At 37.6% G+C, this 19,969-nt stretch overlaps 2 protein-coding genes across 5 annotated transcripts in view; both read right to left on the bottom strand.

The window, feature by feature from the left end:
- The window catches only part of atad5b (ATPase family AAA domain containing 5b), a 36,252-nt gene extending 35,429 nt beyond the window's left edge, over positions 1-823 (bottom strand). Inside the window, exon 1 of the mRNA XM_052141171.1 lies at positions 14-823. Within this exon, the coding sequence (XP_051997131.1) occupies positions 14-685 (672 nt within the window). The 5' untranslated portion in view covers positions 686-823. The remainder of the gene's footprint in view (positions 1-13) is intronic.
- Positions 824-2,805: 1,982 nt separating this feature from the next.
- Positions 2,806-19,969, bottom strand: part of suz12b (SUZ12 polycomb repressive complex 2 subunit b) — a 34,718-nt gene continuing 17,554 nt past the window's right edge. For 3 of the 4 annotated variants that reach the window (XM_052141229.1, XM_052141233.1, XM_052141232.1), the window contains 8 exons: positions 18,655-18,760; positions 17,273-17,447; positions 16,962-17,047; positions 10,776-10,919; positions 9,449-9,606; positions 8,919-9,117; positions 6,962-7,041; positions 2,806-6,828 (listed from right to left, as the gene is read on the bottom strand). In XM_052141229.1, coding sequence (XP_051997189.1) covers positions 6,528-6,828; positions 6,962-7,041; positions 8,919-9,117; positions 9,449-9,606; positions 10,776-10,919; positions 16,962-17,047; positions 17,273-17,447; positions 18,655-18,760 — 1,249 coding nt within the window. In that variant the 3' untranslated portion in view covers positions 2,806-6,527. The remainder of the gene's footprint in view (positions 6,829-6,961; positions 7,042-8,918; positions 9,118-9,448; positions 9,607-10,775; positions 10,920-16,961; positions 17,048-17,272; positions 17,448-18,654; positions 18,761-19,969) is intronic. The other variant, XM_052141231.1, reaches the window with a different exon arrangement.

The following is a 19,969-nucleotide window of genomic DNA, read 5'->3' as shown; positions in this document are numbered from 1 at the left end:
TAAGCAGACCAACCATTTCTTTGTGTGTTTTCTTGATGTTGGCCAATCCTAAAGGGGTGTGCTGATATCCTAAAGCAGCCTGAGCTTTGAAGAGAATCAGGGGTTGAGGGGTATGATGCTTTGGGATTTGTCCAATGTTAAATCCTGGTGGGACATTTGTGTTACGTTCTGTCTGATCCATCAACTGGTCATCCTCACCTGTGTTTATGTGTAAACTACTAGACAACACCTCTGCAAGATAAAAGTCTGTCTTTGAGCGTGTGTCAGTTAAGCATAGTCCTCTCTTGGTAGTCTTCTTCAATGCCAATTTACTTCGTTTTAGAGATCCCCTTGTGGGCACCTCATTTTGCATAGAAAAGACTACAGAATCCCCTGACTGAGGATGCTCTCCTTCCACACTCAAGTTTCTTTTGAGAAGTTCTGGTGATGTATCAAGAAGAAGTAAATTGTCTCTATCGTTTTTTATCATGACCGTGTCTGCAGACAGTTTGCCTTTATAGTTCATGAAAATAACATCATCACAAGAGCTGCTGGACCCTGTGATATCAATCACGTGTCTTGGATTAATATGCCCATAGTCACTAAAACTCCCTGATGTTTTTGCTCGTTTTAGCCTGTTGTGTTTTGGATACACCTGTGTTTTTGATGTGCTGTCCTTCTCCAGGTTCCCTGCATGAGTGGTCATTTTGTCCGAGACTCTTCTGAAAAAGATCTTGACGCCAGTTAGTTTGGGTGATGAGAACGATGTCGTCTTGTGAAACGTGACGGTACACTTTCATTGCAAATACAGAAACAGAGCTGCCACGCTATCGTAACATATCATTATTTAAGAGTTAATAGATCTTATATGTACACTTATGAAGAATATGTAACTTTTCTGTGACTTACTGATGTTTTGAAATAAATCTCTTTGTGTTTTCAGCTCGCGCCAAAGCAGGCTGACGCATCACGCAAGTTCACGGGCCGCATCGTCCAATCAGAGTTTACCTCCACAGCCCATGCGCCCCGCCTACAGTACTTGCAACTTCCAGTTCAATACAGACAAATATTTAAGGTGCGTTACAATCCGCAAGGTCCCTACGCAATATTCACTGCTCCATACTCACTGAGAACGGGATATCTGTTGAAGTCCATTTCACTTGACATAATTCGTTCATTTAGAATACCCTTCAACGTCATCAAACACAGGCAACGCTCGAGTAGCACTGATTATGGGGTTCAAGTAAGACGACACAAAATACTCGTGTAAATATAAATGTACAATAAATAACCTTACATCCTAAGATATTCATTTAGACTTATCTTAACCTGTAAATTAAATGACTGTTGCTAATCAATTTAATAATAAATGTTTTGTGGTTATATTATAATATGTTTTCTTGTGTGTCTATATGACGTGGAGTGGTGGTGGCGTAGTGGGCTAAAGCACATAAATGTTAATCGTGCTTTGATCCCCACGGCCACCACCATTGTGTCCTTGAGCAAGGCACTTAACTCCAGGTTGCTCCGGGGGGGATTGTGCCTGTAATAAATAAAGCGTCTGCCAAATGCGTAAATGTATTCTCATGATAATGAATGTAACGGTCGCATCTCGTGGGATTTACTCTCGAGCACAACCACAAAGCACACCTGATGTGAATGAAGCTTAATAATTTAACCCTCATGTTGTGTTCCGGTTCATTCTGACCTGAAGAGGATTTTCTTTTGCCTGAAAATGCTAATTAATGTTATCCTATTGGACTAAAACTTACTGACTTGCTCACACAGGATATCACAACTTCCTCCCCAAATTCCCCAAAAATTAGAGAAAAATTCAGGAGTGTTCAGGAGCATGTTCACATATGTGCAGGGGTGCTTGCAAACATAAAGGCTTCGGACCTGTAAACATACACACAAATGCACTAACGCACACACAAACACACACATGCTCATGTACATGCACAAACTCTTTTGAGTATTACATTTTTTAATTTTCAGAGAGATGAACTTTAACCTACCCTGAACTGTATCCAACATCAATTTATCCAACTAACATACTACACACACACCAGAACTGTCTTTGCCCCACAGTAACACACACACACACACACACACACACACACACACACACACACACACACACACACACACACATATATTAACACTGTCATATAAAGAATATTTAATGGAACTAAAATACCAACTGTTCATATTTGTGTTATATTATCTAATCAACATCAAACCAAATCAACGAACACTGGTAATTTTGTGTCCTCATGCACTTGACTGACAATCTCTTTTTGCATGTACCTTGCAAATGTGTTCTGCATTTGAAACACAATACTTGAAAGAAAGATCATCAATGAAAGATTCTATTGAGGCAAACTGTGGGGCAAAGACAGTTCTGGTGTATATGTGTGTGGTAATGTTGGATGCAGATCAGGGTACGATAAAGTTAATCTCTGTGAAAAAGAAAGCATGTAATACTCAAAAGAGTTTGTGCATACACGTGAGCATGTGTGTTTGTGCGCATGTGCACTGGTCCGAGGCCTTTATGTTTGCAAGCACACATGCACATATGTGAACATGAACATGATGAACATGCTCCTGAACACTCAATTTTTCTCTTATTTTTGATCTACCCATTCATTTCAATGGCCGGTCATTTTTGACCAGGAACACCACAAGTGTGACTTTGTGCCATTTTGCACAAAATAAAAGCATTTCAAAACAAACTTCCTGGTTAAAGATTAAAGCATACTAGTGTGATAAATAGTATAGAAAGTTATCATATTTTATTTAATATTGCCAAAATTATCCACAAACAATGCTTTTTTCACTCTGAGGTGCATAAGCTCAGGTCAGTGAGGTCTACGATCAATAAGCTCCAAAAAGAAATACAAAACCAGCGATAATTGAAAGAAAACAAGTTGACAAAAATATATAATCCAATATTTGGTGATAATATAGCATAACGAGAGATGGCCATTTTAAATAGGCCGGGAATTTTTGACAGGGAACACCAAATTAGGTAAAAAAATTTTAACACTGCACAAGGGTTAAACGAAAGAATCTCAAACTCCTTTTACATATTTTAGACAAACTATGTCAATACTCTACTGTTTACAATGCCTGGTGGTATAAATATCCCTCTCCACTTCCTGTGAAGTGATGTATCGATGTTCACTTATTTCCTATGCCTTTTGAATTGCCCTTCCAAGTTCCAACTGAATATATAGGTTCCCTTTGGATTGGAATCTCCCTTAAGATGGCTGAATGCCATATGTCCACTCAGTAGGATACAAATTGGAACACACCTGTAAATTCTTTGTTTTAGAACGGTGTAACCACACAGTTAAATTCTTATCCAATATTCTTGAATTCATTCAATATAATCTTAGACCCAATACTGCTGATACACATAAAAAAAATATTATTATTTTCAAATATGAACAAGAAATTGTGCATTTTTAATTATAAAGCTTTTATTTTTTTTTTACTAAATTCCATATTTATAAATGTACATTTTTAAAAAGCAATCAGCTATTTTTGATCTACAAAAATATGGGCTGAAAATGTATTTTAAGATTTATTGCACAAACTGAAAATTTAAACTTAAGAACTTAGCCTTGTATGAGGCTTCAGGAATCAATTGGTACTTTAATGTTTATGACAGGACACACTTAAGACTTGTTATTAAGTGCATCTAAGTTTTGAAATTTCCATTACATCCATACAATTTCAGAACTTTGTGACTTTAAAGTGCAGTTATTTTGAATATAAAGAAAAATTTGCAAGGAAAACGATAAGCAAAAAACAACTTTAAACCAAGCATTTACGGATCTTTAATTTGAAAAATAGTTATCTTGTATACACCAAACTTGTGAATTTTGCAGAAAGAACAAACTGAAATGTGTTCAGGGAAAGAGAAGAGATGCTGCATCAAATATACTTTGGCTTGTTTGACTTCTGAACTTAATAATAGCCACAAATTATTACATAATCACATATCTAGTAGCAACATCAGTTTGACATCACCTGTCCAGGACTGAAAACCATCCCAGAACATCTGTTTTATTTGAAGCTATCTAAATGACATAAATGAGGTTGGTTTGCAAAGTTCACTAATGAAATGAGGACTTCTTGTAGATTTCAAAATCTTTCTACTCAAAGCACAAGCAATTCTCATTTCTCGAGTGTGCATGATAGTGCTTTTTAATTAACAACAAGAGAACCAGGGTTAAAATATACAGATATATTCCATATATAAACTGTATATGGAAGCATCTCAAAACTCTACATGTATGTAACGTGGAGAGGTTGACATATTGCAATGGATATATTATATTCATTGGTCCAATTAAAAACAGATATAGGGGTAGCTGTACATTACAAATATGAAAAATGAAAAGCTGTTTAGCTTTCAAATAGAACATGAGACACCTGAATATCACAACAAAGTATTAACAAGTGCTAACATGTGCTAAAAGATCACTGAACACAATAAAAAAAAAAATGTATGCAGATTATTCTACAGAAGATATAGAACAGTATTCCCAAGTTTACAGTAACTTCTTTGCATAATGGCAGTCAAAAAACTAAAGTAGAGATTATCCTTGACATTACTGTTGACATTATGGTTGATGGTATGATAGACACTGCACTGGCAAATATGTTGAAAAATTGCACCAATTCAGTCAATAACACTTGTGTCAGTCCATAAAACCAGTGGCTAATTGACTGAGTCTCAAACAGGCTAATTAAATGGGCATATGACCAGTGTTGGGGTAACGCAATAAAAGTAACGTGTGCTACGTAAAAAGATTACTTTTTTCGAGTAATGAGTAATGCAATATTTTTTTATTTTAGACCATAATATCGGAGTTATTTTTTAAAATAAGTAATGCGTTGCTTTTGTACAACTCTCCTATAAATAATAATAAATCAGGAGCAAATGTGTGCAAACTTCGATGAGGGGCATGATGGGCATTGTAGTTCTGGTGATGCTTACTAGAGATGTTCAGTGAAGTTGTAGCATGTGTGTGCATGATGGGCATTATATTGTGCGCCTGATGGGTTTTGTTGTTCTAGAGAGTATAAGCCATGCTTATCAGTCTTCTTTTAGCCCACCCTGAGATTTGTGTTTTAAAAATGGCGAAATATTGCTGGTAAAGGAATGTAAATCCAGTTGTTCTCATCATTTGCAGCGGTGGATTTTTTTGTACAATGGAGCTTAAACGAGCAGCCGTCATAAACTTTGTCATTGTCATGACAATCACAGCAAGAGTTAAGAAATGTGTTCTCATAAGGCATCATTTTTTCAAAAATGTAACATTCGGGTAAGTGATACTTTGATTCTCACAGCTGATTAATGTAAAATTGTGTAACAAACATTTTCGTGGTATAAGTTTGTTTTAAAGCTGCCCATAACTACTACTCTAAGATCAGTTTGCATCTGAACTGCTCTGCATTAAAGCATATGACATTCAACATACAGTTGAGTTAATACACACCGCATTACAAAACAAATCAGTAAACATGTTTAGGCAGAGGGATTATAACACTAGTCTTCCACTGGCCATGACATACAGAGGGTGAAATACTCGCTCAATTCACTGACTTATGCAGCCAAACTGCTCCATGATCCAGCTCCCCTTAACTGGGAAAATGGGATGAGAAAAGCTGACTACATGTTTTGTGTACGCAGACAAAATGTCTTAATTTCTTAAAATATTAGACATTTTTGTTCTATAATAAACAAATAATTTGATTTGTGAAAAAAAAAAATAACTAAAAAGACATTTTGGTAGCATTAAAAACTATTCTATTCAAGTTATATCAACCTGCGCATTTGCAGTTGTATGCAATCAACCATTGGATTGTACGCACCGTGGATCAGCTCAAAACAAGCGTGCACTGAGATGACTCATGTGAAAAATATTATTTTATGATCAGACACATTCCTTGAACATTTTAGGCTGGCATTCCCACTGAATTTTATTCAGACTTTTGAAAGACATCTTAAGTTGACTCTGACATTGTCGATGGGGTACAGCACATGATGACATATATGATGCAGGTTCAAGTGTTCGACTTGCTGCTTTAGGTAAGACAGTGGTTATTTTTCATTATTCATATTGGCTGCCATATTGATGGAAAAACAAATCATGCATATTATAGTTATTAAGTATTTATTATAAATATGACGTTAAGACCTACTGATTGTAGACTTTCTAAATATCTGTTTGTTTAGTATGTTGTTTTGACATGAGTATTGTACAGTAGCCATCATGAACTGTAATATCTCTACATTTCTCTTGTATTTGTATTGAATGCACAGCAGAAGTGAAAGTTCATAAATAGTAACTTTTTAATGAATTTAGTTACTTTAAGGAGTAACGCGATATTTTAACAAGTTACTTTTAAAAGAAATGTTCCCCAACACTGCATATGACCAGATCAGATATAGAACACGTATTTTAAGTCAAAACAGCACAGCTGGATGAGAGTTCTAAACCTCAGATTGAGTTCTTGTAAACAGGCTGTTGTCAGTCTGCAACTCCACTTTTAGTACGCTTGCCATGTAGTGAAACACCAGAGGATACAGCATGGCCATTGTAGGTGGCACTCAACTCTTCCTGTCCCTCCTCTAGTTCAGGAAGTGATTCCTCAATCTCCTTCATACGGTCCACGACCCAGTCAATGGTCGCAATGGTGACCAGGTTGAAGTCGTGTAGGTTGACCAGGTGAAGGAGAAAGTTCCGACACAGCTTCCTACGAATTATATGTAGCCCGAAGTTCTCCACAAAAAGCATGCTCGCCTGAGTCATCTGATTATCAGCAATGAATCTGGAGAAATGACAAATGGCAATAAGAGAACAGCGCCAACATTCCACCAATAAGATGCAAGCTTTGGTAAATCTCTGACCATGGCTTTAATGAGATTGAAAGTAGATAATACAAGGAAAATGTCTCTTTTTACCCATTCTTCATTACATGAAGGTTCCACAACTTCATTACTTCTTTCTCTCCCTCGTTCACATCTGTGAATTCTTCAATTTGCTTCAAGCAAAACAAAACATACTAATTTCAGTGAAGCCATAAAGTGCACAGTTTCAATCAGACTCGCATACAAAAAAAAAAAAAAAAAAAAGAGCTTAAACTTTTCAAATGTACATATCAATTACTATTAGGGCTGCACGATTTGGGGAAAATATATATGTATATTGTATATGTATATATTTATTAGAGATTTATTATGAGGGCTTGTTTAAGGTCCCGTCAATGTACATCTGCGTCAAACATTTATTTTTATTTTTTTAGAAACAAGCCAGGGGTATACATAGTACACAATACTACAGATATATTTTACAATAATATAAGACATTATATTAATTTCATAGTGCAATGGGTTTCAATGCTTTGGAGTTGTTGGAGGTACAAAGAGTAATTAAATAATATTTCAAGTCTTTACAAAAAAGTGCAAATAGGGGCTTTGTAGACATAAATTTACACTTATGTATAAAAAAAACTTGGCAAGAAAAATAAACAGATTAATCAGAAAATATTAACTTAAGTTATCAAAACTGTGAAAACCAAATAAAACGTCTTTATAAAGCAAAGAAAAACTAGTTAAAATAGAGGTACGTACAAACAAACTTTTCTCCAAAATACTAGTGTGGGCACATCCCAAAAAGATGAGGGGCAGATTAATCTACAGCATTACCATTTAATACTCAATGAGGAGCAAAGTGGATCTATTTCAGAGAGCATGTTTCTTAAATAAAGATTGACTGGGTAAAACAGTTTAAAGGACACCTCCTTAACCTTGCTGATAATTAAATATTTGTGAGGTAAAGACCATACGACCTGCATCAGACATGCTTGTGTCGCGTCTTGGGTGCGTTGCGTCATAAAAGTAAAATGTTTAGGTCCCAAGTTAAATATAGTTTAATACTCAATCTTTAAACACATCTTGAGATACCTTAGATCACATTTGCGCTCCTTCAAGTGTTTTGAACGCAAGAACTTAACGCATGTTTGTCCTGTGTGTACGCTGAAGGGTTGTTAATGTTTTGTTCACTGTAATAAACTGTGTTGCTCATACAGCTGAAATTTCACTTACTGCCCTCTGGAGTAAACAGGTGGTACTACAAGCTTGCATTTCTCAGGAAAGCATTGCGATTAATTGCGTACATTTTTTTTAACACGTTATTTTAAAAAAGATTAATCGCGTGTTATTTAGGCGTTAAATTGACAGCCCTAATATATACATATACACACACATTTTATGGTTGTTGTAATTTTTATGTTATTTGTCGCATAAGATTGATCTTATGATGATCTCATCAATGATGCAACACGTTGCAAGCTGCAGACAGCAGGGGTGAAAGACGAGCATCTCCGTGTAAGAGTGCGCATCAGCCGGCGGAACTTCTCCCGGTCTCGACTCCCGCTCCGATACGGTCTCTTCCGCGACTGGTTGAAGCGGCTCTGACCGCACAGAGAATGACAGTTTTGGAGTTTGTGTTTATTTACATGGCACGTTACCGTATTATATGAACTTTAATTAAGGATAAAATAAAGACATATCGCCAAGCTGTGATCTGTGTTTCTGTGTTATTTTTTTCTGGCCACCAGTTCAGTGTCGGTCTGCTCGGCATCCATCTTCACTTGATTTCCACGCTGCACACTGGAATCTCACGTTACCACACGTGCCACTCCCTAAACTGAGACTGACTGGTCATCTTTTTATTAGAGGTGTAGAAAATGGACTAACAGCTCTCAGAGAGAATGGGCTGTCACGTCAACACATGCACTTATTTATTTAATACAATCGCAGCATTTGCCCAGGCTGATATCGCAATTGCGATATGATTAATCGTGCAGCACTAATTACTATCTAATTGATAATGGGATATACTTGATGAGCCATTTACCGTGGCGGTCTTCTCTCTGAGCCACTCAGGGTCCCTCTCATCCTCACTGTCCATCTCCATCTCCTGTGGCCGAAGGGGCATGCAGCTATCACTGTGGAAATACAGACGGTTGTGTCCGCTCACATAGGTCCGCTGTTGCTCAGGCTCACCGTCCTCTGACTCCAAAAACTCAGACAAACTCGGCTTGGTTCGCTTTGGCCTAAGAGGGAGAGAGACATTGAACATGGGTAACATTCTGGATTTCCTCACATTGTAGTTGAGGGTTGCACAGTGAATTTAAGGGGATTTAAGAATCAATATTGAGATTGTTCAAATAAAGATCATGAAGCTCATGATGCATTGGAAAAATCAGATTTGAACCACCCCTAGTGTGTATGTGTAAAAAGAACATGTAGCATAAACTCTCATGATGTTAGATGAAAAATATAGATTATTATATAGTTTAAAACAGAGACCAAATAACCCTTGAGTCAATAGAAAACAAACAAAAAACATTCCCAAAATACATAGACAGCATCCCGATTTCATACCGGCAGACGAGTATGTGGGTCACAGCCGTCCTCTTCACAGGGCCATTACGGCTGAAGGCAAAGCCAGGCTGGCTGTGGATGTCTTGTGGATTTCCCACATAAGAGCCATCATAGCACTCGTTTATCGACACGTCTATCCGAGCGCCTTTAGGGTGAGGCTGGAAAATGGAGGGAAAGTTTACCATCTTAAGACTAAATTTTGTTTGGCATCACAGAATGGCATTGGGTCACATTTTGTACATCTGATCAATGATTATAGCATGATAAACATTTCTCCTTTCAAATCCCTACTCCCAGTTCTGTTGCAATTAAAGTTTCACGTAAACTGCTATATGAAGAATTGACCTTTCACTAAGCCCCGCCTTAAAAACGCTTCTGACCAATCCTGTCTTGGCAACTGTTGCCCTGCTGCCATTACTCTGACGCATTTGCTATTTTCCAGCGACAGCATATGGAAATAATGTGCGTTTGAGTACTTAAGTGGGATTTAATCAAAACAATAAAAAAAAATTTAAACAAGTGGTTGCCGGGTCATTTGTATTAGTGACATGAGTTACACAGAGAGGACACCTGCAGTGTTTTTCTTTTCTTTTGAATTGGTTTTTATCTTTCAATAAATCAAGAGAAGAGCATGTTATGGATTAAACTGTGTCCACCCTCATTCCAAAATGAACATATAGCATCTGCAACGATACCTACATTTGTTCCAAGGTAAATTAAAGCTAAAAACTGAATGTTAATTAATGTATTGATTCAAGTCAAAGTAAAAGTAAATAAACAGCTCACAGCATCAAAATGAGTGTTACGAGATGTTATAAACAGCTTTGTTTATTTACACTAATGTTATTAAATTTGTAATCCCTAATAAATGAAGTTTTTCTCTTTTCAAGTGATCGTAATAATCGTTTGCCTTGATTCTGATTCACAGTCTACAGTTTTTAATCAAATAACTTTGTAGTTTAACAATTTGTTTTACAAAAAAAACTTCAAATAAATATGCATGACAATGTTACTCTTGACAGCCCGCGTAAAAATATTATCCATTCCGTTAATATTTAATATCCAAACACATCACTAACAGCAATCTCCAATTCATTCCAATGGGGAGTTCTGCAGAGCTTGTCAGAGCAAGCAACCATAACCAAGGGGAGCTTAGCAAAGGGTCAATAGTCTGATAACTTATGCAAGAAATATTAAACTAATAAAATTGTTCTTTTAACAAGTTATATCCTGATAATATTTAGACTGAATAAAACAACCTCTTGGATACTTTTATACATTAACATGAAGCATGCAGATATTCATGAACGAGTCCTACTGTTCTTACCACATAGTTGAAGATAAATCTGCTGTGGGAGAGTTTGAGGTGTTTCAGCAGGCTGTACAGTTTGCGACAGTTGAGTGTGCACCAGGGACAGTGCAGGTCGTCTCTGGCCTCTGTCTGCTGACGGGTGTTATTGTTATATAGAAACTGGGGATGAAAAGAAATACCTGCATGCTACATAATATTTTGAGATTTTTCATTTTTATTTATGTAGCTGGTTGTCCAGAAAACTAGGTGAAAATGTTACATTTGAATTCAGTTTCAGTAACGCATATGTACCATGTGCTTTTACTCATCCTCATTACTTTTTTCTTCTGAGGAACACAAAAATGTTAAATACTGACAGCCTCAGTCACCATTCACTTTCATTGTAAGGAAACAAGATGCAATGAAAGTGAATGGTGACTCAAGCTGTCAGCAGAGGCCGCACTAGGGGTGGGCTTCATTCACTCCTGACAAGAACCGCCCACTGAGACTAGTAGTACTGACTTACATGTAAACTGGCCAATCGTGGATAGGAAGTTGCATATGATCCAGCCAATGAGATTGGAACTTTTGGATGTTATTACTACGATTGCTTCAGACAGACTGCTTGTAGATGAGCACTTGATGAGCACTTGTCTTTATAGAATATTTAAATGGATGGACAAACAGCCTCAGCCGGCATCAGCACTTCAACAGCAAGATGTGCCTGCTTCAGGTGCGTGTGACTACTCTATAACGCTTTTGATTGCATTTTCAGCCCTGTAACTGATAACTATAGATTTCATCATTATATTATTTTCATTTGTTATTTTTTTTTTAACTCGTTTCTCTGTCATATCATAATAGCATAGAGCAGTATTATAAAGAAGGATTGCTGATGATTGTCTGTAGTGTTGGAATAAAGCAGTTGGTAGGTCTAAAAAGTTTATGCGCAGGCATAACGTTTTGTCACATATTAAAAACAATATAAATAAATATATATATATATATATATATATATATATATATATATATATTTGGAGAGCCTTCCAAAACCTGCCTAATTTCCGGACAAACAAATCCGGAACCTTCAACCAGAATTTCTGTATCTCAACACACTACCAAAATACATGGGCCATGTCTCCATCCTCCGATTGCCATCACCAGCAGGTGGCTGTGTCTTTAAGACCAAGCTTACAAAATCTATAGGGGGTCCAATAAAATCTATGCAAAATTTTGAATTGCACCCTTGCATCTCACACTTAACATTTTTAAGAATCCTAGCCCATACTCACTCCTCCAATACAAAGTTGAAATCTTTCTCCCATACTCTCTTGGAGAAGTTAAAGCTCTATACCACAGACTCTGAATTAACACACTACTGCTTTTGGAATAGGTCATGGAGACATCAAATCACCTCTCCCAGAGTATCTGCCGCTTTAGGGGGAAATGTGCTACTCCCAAAAACAGTACAAAGCAGGTGACACAGTTGTAAATACATATAAAACTGAGATCTGGGGATCCCAAAATGTTGAACCAAATTTTCAAACGATCTCAACACTCCACTCTCAAATAGGTCACCAAGTGTAGCAACCCCCTCACAATCCACTCTGACCAGCAGAAGGGGACTTACCAATACACAGTCTTGTGTTCTGCCATATGCTCGAGGCAACATTTAAATAAATGTCAGATTTGAACATTCCGAACACTCTTTTCCATACCGAGTGTAAATGTGAAATAACGGGGTGTAACTTAACTTCTTTGATTATTTTGATACAGAGACTTTGCAATGGTGAAATAGGGGCAATAACTTCCTGTTCAATAACAAACCAGGGAGGGGTTCTCTCAGGTCTAAGTGACTAATGAGCCAAATATCTGAGACTGTAATAACGCGCAGTAATAAAACTAAATCTTGGGTAGGTCTAACCCACCTTTGTCAATCGGCCTATGTAACGTATTGAAATGCAATCTGGGATGCTTACCATTCCAAATGAAGGACTTTGCTATGTTATCAAATTGCTTGAAATAAGAGAGGGGGACATCTACAGGGAGAGATTGTAGCAGGTAGTTACATTTTGGAATACAATTCATTTTTATAACATTAACCTTCCCTAATCATCGATAAATGTAATGAAGCCCACCTGCACACATTGCTCGAAAACCTTTTTATTAAAGGGTCAATATTAACACTAACTAAATCAGACAAATTTGCTGGGAATAAAATCTCCAAATACTTAACGCCCTGTTTGGGCTACTGGAAGGTGCATGGCTGGAAAGCCGTTACTGGGCAGAATTTTGTCAGAGCCAAAGCTTTGGATTTAGACCAATTGACTTTGTATCCTGAGAACTTGGAAAAGGAATTAATAATTCTGTGGAGGCAAGGCATAGATTTAGTAGGTTCAGAGACAAATAATAAAATATAATCTGCGTAAAGCAGAAGCTTATGCACCACACCTCCCGCCACTACCCCTGGAAAATTCTCCTTTCTTATCACGGCGGCTAATGGTTCCAGGGCAAGACAGAACAATAATGGGGAAAGCGGGCAACCCTGCCGAGTGCCCCTATTCAGAGTAAAATAATCTAAAATTAATACATTTGTTTGTACCTCCACTACCGGTTGTCTATAAAGTAACTTAACCCAAACAAAAAATTTACTCTCGAACCCATACATTTCCAAAATCTTAAATTTAATCCCATTCTACCATATCAAATGCCTTTTCGGCATCAAGTGAAATGGCAGCAACTGGAGACTGATCATTTGCCACTGAACACATGATAATGATGAAACGCTTAATGTTATCAGAAGAGATACGGCCCCTAATAAACCAGGTCTATATGTATAAGAGATGTCATAACTTACTCTGTTAGTTGACATCTAGCAGGATCAGGGAAAGTGGACGATAATTTTACACTCACTTGGATCTTTGTCCTTGATATTTCCAATTGAAAAAAACAACAACAGATGAAATGAGGGGCTTAGATATTTATATATATAAAAAAATCTATTCTAGAATAAAAAATGTATAGTCCCTACCAGATGGGATCAAAAGTCGCCAAATATCAGCAAGATTTTACACATCCTGTGAAATGTCAATGTTGCTCTAGGGGGCTTACACAATATTATATCATAAGGGGTGACAGCGGCTTGCAACAGCCCTTCTAGTTCAATAAAAAAAAAAAACCCTGATCATCAACATTAGGTGCGTAACTATTAGCCAAAACCAACCCTTTCCCCTGAATTTCTGGTAAAACAATAATGATTCTCCCTATTTTATCTTTGATCTGTTTGAGACATTAGAACTGTAGATGTTTTTTTTATCCACATAATGACTCCCCTGCTCTTAATTGAGCAAGCACTAAAGAAAACATATCCAGCCAATATCTTCCCAAATTTTACAGCTTCTTGTGGGGAAATATGTGTCTCTTGAAGAAACACTATCACATTTCTTATGTTTAAGAAGAGAAATAACCTTCCTTCTTTTTATGGGGTGCCCCAACCCATTCACATTCCACATGGAGAATGATAACCCACCCATATTAACATCTGACATTTTGATATAATAGAATAATTTTATAACAGACCACATTCCAACATTAATGCAATGATTAAACCCCAAACAAACAGAAAAAAGAAAAACCTCCGCATCAACCCTGCATACAGCAGCGCAAACCAGCGTCAATCCCTATGTCCATGTACACCTACGAGAGCCCCTGCAACAACTTTGCCATAGGACCGCTCAAGTCTGGTGCTTCTGCACAAATTTTGAGGGGCAAAATTAAATAACAGAAAATTATTTGTAAAACAAACTCCAGCCAATGGAGAGTGTAAACACAAAGAATTTGTAGATTTCTTCACAGAACTGTTTTGAAGGTGTGATCCTCCACAAAACAAATTCCAACCAATATGATGAAGCCATTCATGTCATAATCATTCCACTGTCCCGCAAAAATACTCAAAACAAACTCCAGCCAAAAGAAGGCATAAGCAGAAGGAACAAACAGATTCATCCACAAATGTCCCGTAGCAGTGCCGTTCCAGCTGCTAGGCGGAACCAGCACAAATAGAAACAAAACAGGCATCCCGGTTCCTTGGATGGTCAAGAGTCAAATTCACTCTGAGGCCCCATAAAAAAAAATTAAAAATACAATATGACTTAGTCCATCAACTTCATAAAAGACATCCTATGTGTGGGCATGTAGATATTTTGCAGCCATTCCCAGCATCCTCAATCTGGCCGGGAACCCCAGTGCAAAAGCGAACTTCTGTCAATGCAAAAGTTTCTTGAAGAAGTGTTATACCACAAAACAAACTCCAGCCACTAGGAGGAACCAACATTAACCAAAAAAATTAAATAAATGGTGCCCAGCTTCCTCGGGCAATTGAGTGTATGTTCATTGTGTCAATCCACTCACATAAAAAAAAAAAAAAAAAACACTGAATGGGTTACTCACTCCAATGTAGTGTTGTCACGGTACCAAAATTTCAGTAGTCGGTACCAACACCATTGAAATTTCACGGTACTCGATACCATTTTCGGTACCAAAGCAAAAACAGGTTACTAAACAACACTCTTTTAATAACAAAGTCTACAAAACATTAGCAGCAGAACAAAGAACAAAAATTTGCCATTGAGCAACACTTTAATTTAAATCTATTGTTTTTTAATTATAACAAAACTGAACAATGTATGCTTAAAGTATTTTTGAACACTTATATAAGATTTGCTTCAACTTTTGCAACTTTTAATTTAAGTTTTTACCAAGTACTAAAAAAAGGCCTAAATAAACAAGCGTGAAGTGAAGTTTCAATCTCTCCCCCGTAGATCGGGACATTCGCGCAACTCATAGAAGAGGCACCGACCACACAGAGAAATGCCAGTTTCTGAGTTTATAGTTATTAACATGACCTGCTTCTGTATTATTTTAACTTTAATAAAGCAATTTTACTGCATTTATACGGAAGCTCAAAGAGGCCTTGCGTTATTATTATTTCTCAAAAAGTTGTTTTCTCGTGATCTCGACATAACAAAAAGTTGTTTTCTCTCTAATTTTCTATACAGTTTTTAATTGACCTACAGGATTTACAATTAAAAGTGTATTACAAGGTATGAAGGACAATGAGAGATCCAATGGCATATTTTTGTTCTTAGTTCTGCTGCTAATGTTTTGTAGACTTTGTTAATAAAAGAGTGTTGTTTAGTAACCTGTTTTTGCTTTGGTACCAAAAAATGGTATCGAGTACAGTGAAATTTCACTGGTATTGGTACCGACTACTGAAATTTTGGTTCCGTGACAACACTACTCCAATGTATTTATGAAGGACAGTGCTTGTTTGGAACACAAATACTTTGCGGACATCCTTCCCATATACTTCTATTTTTTAGATTTTCCAGTTTTTCCAAAATGTGTCCCAGGGCTATTTTGGTTGCGAACGGATTAGCAGATAATTCCCTTTCCGAAGACTCCAGATAATCGATCCGTTTCTCAACATCTGCCACCCTTGTAACCAACTCAGAATTTTGTTTGCATCACCGTAATCGATCCACGTTTTACAGCAGGATCCTACAAATCAGCAGCAACCTTCGTCAGCATCACAAACATGAACAGTTGATGCAGAATTTCCCCGGCCGCACCATGCAAATCGAGTCCCCGGTCTGCAGGCCTATCAGAGGTTTCAGCTTGAGCACGTACGTGTCTTTTAATGTCTCCAGAGTCTGAGGATTTTGACTTCTTTGCCATGTTTACCTCAAAGAACAAATATGTAACCAGGTGTATCGAATCTCACGGGATTATAACATGAAAATAATTTAAAAACAAAAAGTGCACAGAGCTCAATCGCTCACACGCCTTCTGCTCGCATGGCGTTTCCAACTCCCTGTCTGCTCAGGCATAAATCAATTGTCTTTGTATTTCTTAAACAATAGTGAAAGATTACTTCATTTAAAAATGGACTTTTTGCCGACGCATCTTTTAAACATATTTTAAAGTGTATCCCGTGTATAATGATGCATACAAGGATGTCTCTGGGCTAAGCCCCGGTTATACACTGACCCTAGAACTGCCCATGGCTGCCAGTCCCTACCATTCTACCTTAAATCTCTAGTTGTGTGTGTTCCAAGGAAGAAACAGTAAATTATGACAGAATTTTTTTTCTTTAGCTGAACTATCCCTTAAAAACAGTGCAATATACATAATGTACTATTTCAAAGAGTTCAAAAATCAGACCTGGTAAAAGATGCGTAGTTTCTGTCTGGGTTCACAGGGGGACTCTCTCCGAGTCTGTATGCTGGTGTTCACTGAATCCTTTACCACTGAGAGAAATAAATCAGCCTATAAACAACTATGATTTAGCAGTACAGATCAATCACAAAACTCCATCAGATATTATGGAAATGAAACCTTTCAAAGTTACATATCCTTATTTTTTCATTATGCTAATGTCCATCAGATTATAATTTGGAATATTTTGTAACAGAAGAGGGCATGATTGTATGCACCAAACTTATCTGAGATCAGATGCTGGTTTGCTCCCTTACCTAAAGGTGCAGGTCGGAGAGTGCTGGGTCTGCTCTCTGTGGTGCTGATGTCTGAATTGCGGGTGGATAGAGGTTTGGCCACAGGGGCTGTTGAAGGGTCACTGGGGTCACCCGTCCAGTGAAGAATGAACTGCAGAGTGGGTCCCTGAGAGAAGGTCTCAAATGGGGGCAACCTCTTTAAAATACAAGAAACACAGTTGCAATCACCAGCCTATATTTTTTTAAACACAAAATTATAATTATAATAACTGAACAGTTTTTATTAGGCTTGGGATTGATGCCATTTTTTTTTTACATGTAGATAATCAGATTAAAATTTTTAAATAAAATGTTCCCTCTTATTATCGAGCTAAATCCACATCTTTTCAGATATTAATAGGGCCGCTCCTTGCACATTAGTCTTTGTCTCTTCAAACATATTTATCAACACAACTTTGGTCAATTTTGAATGGCAGGGTAAGTTAAAGGGGGTCACAGACCGGACACGTCTGACATGGTGCGTTCTTAAATTAGAAACAATTATTTTCTATGAATGTAAACACTCTGCCGCCACCACTTGGCATCTGTAAGTGGTGCCTGCCCAGCTACGACCCAGGAGGCTGCTCAAAATTCTGCAGTACCACGTAGCAACTCGCATCCTTCTCCATTAAATTTGACCCAAATCACATGTCAGATTTACTCTAGCCATCACTGGGATGTATTTGGAATGTACTTTCAGTTACAAGTATGCCTTTTTGTGGTTTGACAGCTTGAATGAAAACTTTTCAAGGCTACATACAGAAAACGCATAATAAACATCACCATTTTATAATATTTCAGTTTGTCCAGTTAAACCGGTTTCATACACTAATGCGGAAAAACTCAATAACGTCACTCATAAACCTTCATAACTTTTGTGTGTATGGTGACAAGATCCAAAACTTATTTTGGACTGCCACCTGCCGCGTTGATGCATCCTTTAAGGGATACCCTGTGCCTTGTCCTACCTGCATCCAGCATCACTCGCTTGTGGTCTCCCAAAGCTATTATGGCAGACTACATTAAACAGAAGGCCAACTGACAGTGATGTTAATATGTCGATGGATCAAAAAAGTGAAAATAAAAATCTAGAAAATAACGTGGCGATCAATACTCTATATTGATATTTTATGGCATTCCTACTTTCAAATACATGACTTGGTGAGCTGGAAAGCAATAAGAGTGAAGTGATCTTTTGATATAAATCTTTGATAAAATATTATAAAAAAAATAAAATAAAAAACACCCATCCAGCAGCAGACCCACATACACAACCTTTGACTGAAGAAACTCAACACTTATTAAATGCTTCTGTCCAGAACTTAAAAAGGTAAAACAGCTTATTAACAGCAGATATAACCAGCCTTTCCATCCAGAATGGTCTCCCATGTGGCCCTCTTCTTGCTGACTGGACATTCCTCGATCTTTTGCATGGACACCTCATATTCCCCATCCAGCAGCTGCAACCGTCTGAAAAACAATTGCCTTTAATCAGCTGTAGTGTGTCTCAAAAAGAACAGAGGCCATACATTTTCTGGCACCTCTAAGGCTCTGTTTCCAACTTGTATTAAGATTTGATGTTTTCGGTGATTTGATTAAATGTGGTCAGCCGAGACGCATTCCTGTTTCCACCTGGCATCTTTTTATGAAATTTATGGATGTTCACGTTTTTATATATTTATTAGGGCTGTCAATCGATACAATTTTTTAATTGAATTAATTGCATGGTGTCCCGATTAAGGGACCAAAAGTAATGGGACAATTGGCTGCTCAGCTGTTCCATGGCCAGGTGTGTGTTATTCCCTCATTATCCCATTTACAAGGAGCAGATAAAAGGTCCAGAGTTCATTTCAAGTGTGCTATTTGCATTTGGAATCTGTTGCTGTCAACTCTCAATATGAGATCCAAAGAGATATCACTATCAGTGAAGCAAGCCATCATTAGGCTGAAAAATCAAAACAAACCCATCAGAGAGATAGCAAAAACATTAGGTGTGGCCAAATCAATTGTTTGGAACATTCTTAAAAAGAAAGAATGCACCGGTGAGCTCAGCAACACCAAAAGACCCGGAAGACCACGGAAAACAACTGTGGTGGATGACTGAAGAATTCTTTCCCTGGTGAAGAAAACACCCTTCACAACAGTTGGCCAGATCAAGAACACTCTCCAGGAGGTAGGTGTATGTGTGTCAAAGTCAACAATCAAGAGAAGACTTCACCAGAGTGAATACAGAGGGTTCACCACAAGATGTAAACCATTGGTGAGCCTCAAAAACAGGAAGGCCAGATTAGAGTTTGCCAAACAACATCTAAAAAAGCCTTCACAGTTCTGGAACAACATCCTATGGACAGATGAGACAAAGATCAACTTGTACCAGAGTGATGGGAAGAGAAGAGTATGGAGAAGGAAAGGAACATCTCATGATCCAAAGCATACCACCTCATCAGTGAAGCATGGTGGTGGTAGTGTCATGGCGTAGGCATGTATGGCTGCCAATGGAACGGGTTCTCTTGTATTTATTGATAATGTGACTGCTGACAAAAGCAGCAGGATGAATTCTGAAGTGTTTCGGGCAATATTATCTGCTCATATTCAGCCAAATGCTTCAGAACTCATTGGACGGCACTTCACAGTACAGATGGACAATGACCCGAAGCATACTGCGAAAGCAACCAAAGA

The sequence above is a fragment of the Xyrauchen texanus genome, chromosome 13 (assembly GCF_025860055.1).
Source record: "Xyrauchen texanus isolate HMW12.3.18 chromosome 13, RBS_HiC_50CHRs, whole genome shotgun sequence".
Lineage (NCBI taxonomy): Eukaryota > Metazoa > Chordata > Actinopteri > Cypriniformes > Catostomidae > Xyrauchen > Xyrauchen texanus.
Note: the sequence above shows the minus strand (reverse complement) of the source record. Positions and strands in the feature narration are given on the sequence as shown.